The 8,350-nt window shown below is 41.9% G+C and overlaps 1 protein-coding gene across 1 annotated transcript; it reads left to right on the forward strand.

Moving 5' to 3' along the window:
• Positions 1-282: 282 nt before the first annotated feature.
• Positions 283-8,082, forward strand: asrgl1 (asparaginase and isoaspartyl peptidase 1). Its single transcript, XM_010751547.3, has 7 exons — positions 283-398; positions 950-1,156; positions 1,850-1,992; positions 2,083-2,237; positions 3,519-3,640; positions 5,363-5,473; positions 5,584-8,082. The coding sequence occupies exons 2-7, from the start codon at positions 970-972 to the stop codon at positions 5,796-5,798; spliced, it is 933 nt and encodes a 310-aa protein (XP_010749849.1). The 5' UTR covers positions 283-398; positions 950-969; the 3' UTR covers positions 5,799-8,082.
• The last annotated feature ends 268 nt before the right edge of the window (positions 8,083-8,350 follow it).

Below are 8,350 nucleotides of genomic sequence, written 5' to 3' on the forward strand. Positions count from 1 at the left end.
GTGCATATGTGCACCTTAAGCCAATAAAATGAATGAATTTAAATATACTTTCTCTGTTTATTCTACATTAATTTGATCATTTTACATAAATACATAGTCATTATAAGCTTCAGTCTCAGAAAAATGCAATTAATTTATTGATACATTTATTGATAAATTAATCGCGATTCATTACAGAATTTTTTGCGATTAATTAGTTAATTTTTTTTTATCGATTTACAGCCCTAATATGTATAGTCGATGACATTTTTATTCCGGAAGTGCTGCTGTTGGTCAGATATTTTATTTTCTTAAGCGTCGCATCCCGGAAGTGCTGTTGCTTCTTCTGAGCTTCACCTTCAGTACCTTGACAGTCAAACTGAATCCGCTGTATGTGAGCGTGTCAGTCAGTCCCGAGGGTAAGTCGGTGTCCTGAGAAGGTACCAACAGTTTAATGAATTGTTGAATTTGTTCTTTTCAGGGTCAGTCTGCTGGAGCTGCATGCTGCTGACGGTGTTCCGTTGTGGCGGTAGCCATAAGCCGTCATTCACGCCATAACACCGCCGTGTCCGCGGTTTACTGACACGCTCGTTGGCTGTTGTGTTGTTTTTATACTGTCACTGGCTGTAACATGAATCCACCTGTTTCCAAAGTGTCTTTCAGACATGTGCTGTAACATTTGTATCCACATGCTTTAATATGACGTTTAGATAATTCAGCCTGTAGTGGCGTGGATAAATCTATATTTTCATGTGTACACGGAGGACAAACACTGACCGCGAAATTATGAGGGGTACATCCTGGACAAGTCGGCAGTTAAACATCTGTGTTGACCATATTCTGCACTTCACCAGACTTCATTTGAAAATATTGACAGTAGAGAAAACACCTGTCATCATGTTGGAGCTGTCCTTTATCTTCCATGCAGCACCTTTTACTGTAACCTGCGTTACGTCTTGTCTCTCCACAGTTCCTTCTCAGGTGATTGACATGTTGCCAGTGGTGGTGGTCCATGGAGGGGCGGGTCATATCCCAAAGGAGCGGTCAGAAAAGTCCACCACAGGCGTGTGCTCAGCAGTGCGAGCTGGGTACGCTGTCCTCCAGGGAGGGGGCAGCAGCATGGACGCTGTTGTGGAGGCTGTGACCCAGCTGGAGAATAACCCCTCCTTCAACGCAGGTAACATCACTGTGCTGCACTTTTGATCATGTACATATCCAAATATGCATGTTTTGCTGACGTTTCATACATGTGTGTGTGATGTGTATGTGGAGCATATGTCTGCCCTGGTTGCTGGAGAGGTGCTAGTTCAGCTCCTGGGCACTGCTGAGGTGCCCTTAAGCAACGTAATAAAGTCTGAACTGGTCCCAGATTGCCGCTATGTGGCCGCCCATCACTCCACATTTGCATGTCTATGAGACCTTTGTGTGTCTTTCTGTCCTATATATGTAAAACACATCAATTAGTCAGTAAAGTGTCTATTCTATTTTAATAAAAGAAAAAATAATAATAGTACATCTACAACTAACAGTCTTAAATATGAAGGTTATTGTCGGTATAGCAGGTTGTGTCTTTTGTGACCATGGCAGTTTGAGCAAAGTTCAGCTTTCATAACTAAGTTTTACAACTTATAAGACACGCGTGAAAACGATGACAGGTTTCATGTTCTTGATGGTGTTGGAAACAAATAACTGCTTCTGTAACAGTTAGTGTTGTTGTTTCTGGTTAATAAAAATGTAATCAATTTACATATTGAGAGGACGGCATTTTTTTATTTATTTTTTCAGTTGTGTGTCGTCAGAAAGAAAGTGCACCACTTGAATCCTTGGCTTCCAGTAGCAAAGACTTTATTTTTCTCAAATCACATTTCAGGGTGTGGATCAGTGCTGAACATCAAAGGAGAAGTGGAGATGGACGCCATGGTGATGGATGGGAAAACGCTGGCCAGTGGTGCCGTGTCTATTGTACGCAACATAGCCAACCCTATCCAGCTAGCAAGACTGGTTATGGACAAGGTACATTTGAATATGCAGCATGAGTTTTTAGGACTTTAATGTAAAGAGATCTATAGAGTTTTCATAATAGTCTATCGATCTCTGTTTCAGACAAGTCATGTATGTCTGGCAGGAGAGGGTGCCAATCAGTTTGCACGGTCCATGGGTGTCCCTGAGGTACCCCTAGAGTCCCTCATCACTGACTATTCCCGTATGCGCTGGAAGAAGAACCTTGAACCTGGTGCCAACCCTGTGGAGTGCCAAATGTAAGACAGAACATTATGTGGGCATTTGTTCCAAATATGCTATGATCCATTAGAAATGAAACATGAGATATGAGTCTTTGCAGGTACAACCTGTTTTCTGTAAGAAGCTTCGTATCGACTTGTATTCACCAAAGGGGACATCCTCAATCTCCCTTTGACAAGTATGCGGTTACGTATGAGGCGCCGCAATCAGTCCTTCAACTGTCTCATCAGATCAGCTCACCAATCACTGAACAGAATCTGATTGATTTGTGTACAGAATTGAAACTTCTCATAGGATACACCCGGGATCCTTCCTCAAAACTCCTCCTGAAGCCTACTTGCACTTCGTGTCCACATTTAAGCATCCAAGTGGTCGTTGTTTTGAGGACTGCTCTCCTGGCTACCTTTCTGATTCCCCAGTTGGAATACCTGCGAGGAGCTTCTGTGCATGGTCAGTTGATGGAGTGATGTTCCTTCCACTTGTGCCTCAAAAATAACCCAACTGGAACATTTAGGAGTTGAGATATTCATCGTTATCCAGGGCCATTGCTGTGTGGCTCAGTCATGTTACTGAGAAGGTCTTGGGAAAGCTTTTTGCATCGACCCATCGTGACACGTTTCTTGCTTAACAAATGATTTGTTTACTTGCATTCGGAGTTGGGTAACCCTCTTTGGAACTGGAAGTGCTAACCTGCCAACACACACTAACCCAGCTTATTATAATGAGCACAGATAGGAGAACCAATCAATCTGAAATCAGATGGTTTACAGCATTTTTCATACGGTATCTCACTGTCATATAACTTTGTTTTACGATTTCTTTGTCGGCATAGATTTATGGAGTTAATACCAATATCTGGTCTAAAGTTCATGTGAAAAATGCACTGCTTCCTCGTCCTGGTGTTTCCTCCTCATATCTCACAACCTCCCAAAGTAGAACAGTAAAGATAGAAGTGATGAATTTTTTGGAACATACTGAGCAGAAGAATCAACAACGGATTATACTACAAAACCAGTTTGGGAAAGCTTCTCTGGATGTTTGGACAGGTTTGTCGCTCTGAGTCTGGGTCATCATTGGAATTCACTGTCACTGCTGTGAGTCCCAGCTGACTACAGCTGCACTCCACAAAAGAGCAAAGTACAGAGCAAAACTTTCAGATCCTGCCAGCAGCGAGGGGCCGATAGTTAAAAGAAGGTGTTTCTTAACCCGGTTTTAACTGGGTGTAAAATAAAAGTGAATGCTATATGATGAAGTCATTCAAACATAACTCTACTGTTTCTGTGTGTTTTGTCGTGGAGGGGGAAGATGGGCACGGTTGGAGCAGTGGCAGTCGATATTGAGGGCAACGTAGCCTCTGCCACCTCCACAGGTGGGATCCTGAACAAGATGGAGGGACGAGTGGGCGACACACCCGTGATAGGTCAGCCCTCATACAAATAAACCTTTTTATGAACATTTTATGAGAGAGAGCAAAAAAACAGTGGACACCATAGTCTGACAAAAACAATAGATTGACTCATTGTTCTCTGACTTCACCTGCCTGGTCGACCTTTGACCAAAAGGAGTTCCACACAGTTCAATCAAAGCCTGCTGAGTTAATAGTTGAGCTCTGTGCTTGTGAACAACATACTGCACAACATTCTCAGACACATGTTGCACCACGTGACCTGACTGGCCTGTGCTAATAACCTAATGTTGTTGACCTAATGCTGAGTAATCAGCCAGAAGTGTCATTTAAGAAGATAAGTATACAGTTGTGTGACAGGAGCTGAATTATCTCAAGAGCTGTTTTATACTGAGCTTCAGTAAACAGCAGTAAGTGGATTTTGGCCGCTTCAGCCCCGTCTAATCAGTCACTATCAGTAAATGAGTGATTTTACTGTCATGAGTCAGTGGGCAAGTCGCAGCCTCACAGTCAGAAGCAGACGTTTTGGCTTTAACAGCAAAGGCTGTCTGTGAAAAGTGAAAGCTGAAAGTTGAAACTTCAGTTCAAAATGGCATCAGTCACCGTTTTGATGAAAGGCACACACTCAAATGTTTATGTAACCTTAGGTAACGTTAGGTGAGTGTTTCAGATTTAGAATTTATCATTGCTGAACCTGTTTATGAGTCACCTTTTGTCTACTGTAACATTTCATCATCAGCATAGAATTGTTTCTAAGATCAGATGGACGATTGAACCACAGTAGAATTCTAGACGTGGCTGCAGTTCACTGAGAACCATCTCTATCTGAAAAACAAAGAAATGGTTCAGAAAATCACAACCTCCTCTTCCTGGTCATTTCTAACCAAATATGTGGCACTTGTAGCTTTGTAAACAGAGTTTGATTCAACACTCGTGATGTGAGAAAAACACAACTCTCAATGTCTTTGTCTTTTTTCACTATGCATGCTGGGTGAGAAGCACAATCTTTAATGGCTTCCATAAGATCATAAACCCAGGGACGCTTTACAGTGGAGACACCGAAGGGGTCAACATGATATCAACGTCAAAATTGACTTCCTGTCTCGCACCTCTACCTTCTCTGATCAGATTGCTTCAGTTGCCCGGTTGTACCGCCTCACACTATACAACCTGACTCAACAGGCTCCTGATACAGGCTGTGGTCGTCTCGTGACTAGATTGCTGTGCCTGACAGGGTTCCAAGCCTGCACAGTGAACCCTTTTCAGATATAGATATTTTCCATGTTTTGATGGAATGATTTAAAAATGACAAGCATCAAAGTTTGCACTGGTGTCCAAACACTGCTGCAGTGTATTCCAAGAGAGAAGGCGCTCAAGTCAAACTCTACCATCTAGTGTAAAGGATGTGTAATTACATCCTTATGCCAACTACTGATCTGTAATCCTTCGCAGGGAGAGTTTGTTTTGTCAGTCACATTTCTAAACAGACACTTTCAGTCTTGCTCAGTGACACTTTCTTTAATGTATTTCCATCATTTACAGGATGATTCTTTCTAACTGTATTGACACATCTGTCTGAAAGTGGCATGTTGCAATAAAACAAGGAAACTCGAACTGCCTTTGAAATAGCTTGTAAGGGTGACACCATGTGATATGATGTGTGTGTGTGTGTGTGTGTGTGTGTGTGTGTGTGTGTGTGTGTGTGTGTGTGTGCGTGTGTGTGTGTGTGTGTGTCAGGAAGTGGAGGTTACGCTGACAACGAGATAGGAGCAGTGTCAACTACAGGCCACGGAGAAGCCATCATGAAGACTACACTAGCCAGACTTATCCTGTTCCACATGGAGCAAGGTAACACACACACACACACACACTTACGGTAAATGTACATGTAATGCACGCACAGTAGAGTAGTTCAGTTACTGTTGGACCACATTTTTTCTTCTTCTAACCAACCTCAGGTCAGTCGGTGGAGGCAGCCAGTGATTTAGGCCTGGCCTACATGAAGTCCAGAGTGGACGGGCTGGGCGGGGTGGTGACAGTGGACCCTCAGGGCCACTGGGCCGCTCGCTTCTCCAGCCTGCAGATGTCCTGGGCTGCAGCTCAGAAAAATACCCTGCACTACGGCCTGTATACTGGGGAGCACTTCACCCAGAGCATAGATGAGCCACGCTGACACGAAGTCACAGCTCATATTAGACTGAAATGTTGCACTAGTGGGACAGAAATCTACCAAAGTGAAGAATATTAACACAACTTAATACAAACACTAATGATATATACAGTTTAAGGTGTTCTGAATGATAGCCATTTCAGTATGGAAATATGTTGTCAGACACCTATAATAACAATCTGAGCTGGCCAGTGAGAAAAACGAGCGCTTTTCATGGACGTATTTTGACTTTTTTTCAGTCTTAGATTTTTAAACTTTGGCAAAATGTGTAATTTTGTACTAACTTGATTATAAATAAGCTTTTTCTTCTTCTTCTTCTTCTTTTTTTTTTAAATCAAATGACCTCAATCGTCAATTTTTGTGTTTCTCAGCTGCTCATATCTCTATGTTGTGTAATAAAATCAGTATTATGTGATTTCTCTGTAGTGTTCTCTAAGGAGTTGGAACCAGAGCCAGTACTCTGAAGTGCTGCCGATCAGATGATGATTGTCAACGCTGAAGCTTTGTGTTATGAAAACACTGATCCTAGACAATAAATGTCTTTAATCCCTGTGAGTATCATGCTTCAGTTACCCAGAAAGCCTGTGTGTAGAGGTGTACCGTGTGTTACTGTTGTAGATCCACTAGGTGGGGCTGTTTCAATACAAACCAACACTGAAACGTTCCACACACACGTGACACGTGACTTTCTCTTAAACCCTGAGACACTTGCTTTGTTCATTTCCTTTATATTAAAACGGATTGATTAAGATTTGTAATAAAAGGTCCAAAGGTATCTCAGATAGATTGCCACATGGGCATTTCTGACTGCTCTCATAGGCCTGAGATAACTCAGCTCCGTCACAGTGACAGATCTGCATTGTCATTGGACTCTTGTGACCTGTGTGTCCGGAGGCGGCGCAGTGTGTGATCAGATTCATCTTTGCTGTGCAGTATTATAAATAAACTCTCTGTGCTGAGGAAGAGAGAATCGGTTGCTATTTATACGTTTTCCATCAGTTGGTACACCTTCATCTTTGAAGGATTCCAGGTTGCTTTTGTTACAGAATCTCCTGGAGTCCGCAGCTCATGTAGCAGGACGTTTGGACAGACTCATCATCACTCTGCAGCAGCATGCTAAAGCACACTGCTCGATGTTTATTGATTCCGTTGTGTTAGGATGGCCGTGCAGCGGCCTCAAGAACCGATTAAATCTCCCTCCCCAACTAATCAGCTCATGGTATGTTTCGGAACATTTAAATAGTGCTCAGCTACACTGGGGACTCTTCACCTGAACACCCTGGAGAGAAGACCTTCATTTTCAATAATGCACAATTATTGTAAATGAATTGTGCAATAATGTCACGTCACATTTTACACACATTACCACAATGAGTATATGTGTTCAGGCTACCGAACTAGCCAAACTAACTGAATGAATGCAGGGCTGGCCTCCAGTCAGTCCCAGCTGACCTGCACACACATGTACATTCACGATTTCAATAAAACAATCACTTGCTTCATTACTATTATTACCAAATGTGAGTAATGAAGACGACTTTCATTACACATTGAAAATACAGCATCGTCTATTTCCACTGCTAGCAATTGCTTGATTTATTTTCAATTAAATACAGCACAAAGCTGGAGGAAGATACACTTGGACTCACGGTTCTGTGAGCCTGAGTCAGTTTGATCAGACTGCAGGTAGACAGCCTGTAACTGTAATTTGAATCGAAACAACTTGAACTGACACTGCTAGCAACTCTCATATCAATATCAGGTATATACTATGTATATTTAGCTTATGGTTAAATGTCACATGAAGGACTGGCTAGTTGGGGTCAGGGTGAAGAAAAACGTCACAGAGGTCAATAACAGGTGACCTGAAACTCCAGGATACATTACAGCTGTACACCACAGCAAACAAACAACAGATGAAAATGTCTAATAGTCATTGTACTGGAGACACGACAGGTCACTCAGACTCATGAAGTGGCTCTGTGAGCTTTGACACCTGATACAAACAGAAACAGTCTGCAAATCAGTTTTTGTGTCGATGCTGCTGTGGTATTTGGTGAGCGACGACGCTTCAGATGAGAAATCCTCATGGTGAAGCCACGAAGGGGTTGATGTGAACGGACGACCGGTGATATCACTCAACCAGCCTTTTCTTTATTCAAAAGAAAGAAATACCTCAGAAGTATTAATCCACGCAAAGAGTTATTTTTAACTTTTAACTTTGTCCACCTCTGAGATTTCTGCTGCCGTCTTTGTGAATTAGGGGGAAAATGTACACATTTTTTGGCTGTTATTTAAATTTAGATACCAATGTGTCAGATTATTTTATTACATTATATTATATTACATATATTATTTTATTATATGGACAGAATATGGCAGAAATGTAATATAAAAGTGTGTGTTGAGGTGTCCAGGTTTTATTGTGTGAAGCACTTTGTGTTTTGTGTTGTGTTTGTGTTTTGTATGAAACGTGCTATACAAATAAAGTTTGATTGATTGATTGATTCTAGCCCATAAAACCTTACCCAACCTAATCAAAGTCTAGGCTTGGT

The sequence above is a fragment of the Larimichthys crocea genome, chromosome III (assembly GCF_000972845.2).
Source record: "Larimichthys crocea isolate SSNF chromosome III, L_crocea_2.0, whole genome shotgun sequence".
In the NCBI taxonomy this organism is placed as follows: domain Eukaryota; kingdom Metazoa; phylum Chordata; class Actinopteri; family Sciaenidae; genus Larimichthys; species Larimichthys crocea.

What these genes read in the sequence shown, in the direction of transcription:
- asrgl1 (XM_010751547.3), top strand. Translation starts at nt 970, where the DNA reads ATGTTGCCAGTGGTGGTGGTCCATGGAGGGGCGGGTCATATCCCAAAG. An exon ending in TAACCCCTCCTTCAACGCAG is followed by an intron (nt 1,157 to 1,849) that starts GTAACATCACTG and finishes ATCACATTTCAG; the next exon opens with GGTGTGGATCAGTGCTGAAC. An exon ending in CCTGTTCCACATGGAGCAAG is followed by an intron (nt 5,474 to 5,583) that starts GTAACACACACA and finishes AACCAACCTCAG; the next exon opens with GTCAGTCGGTGGAGGCAGCC.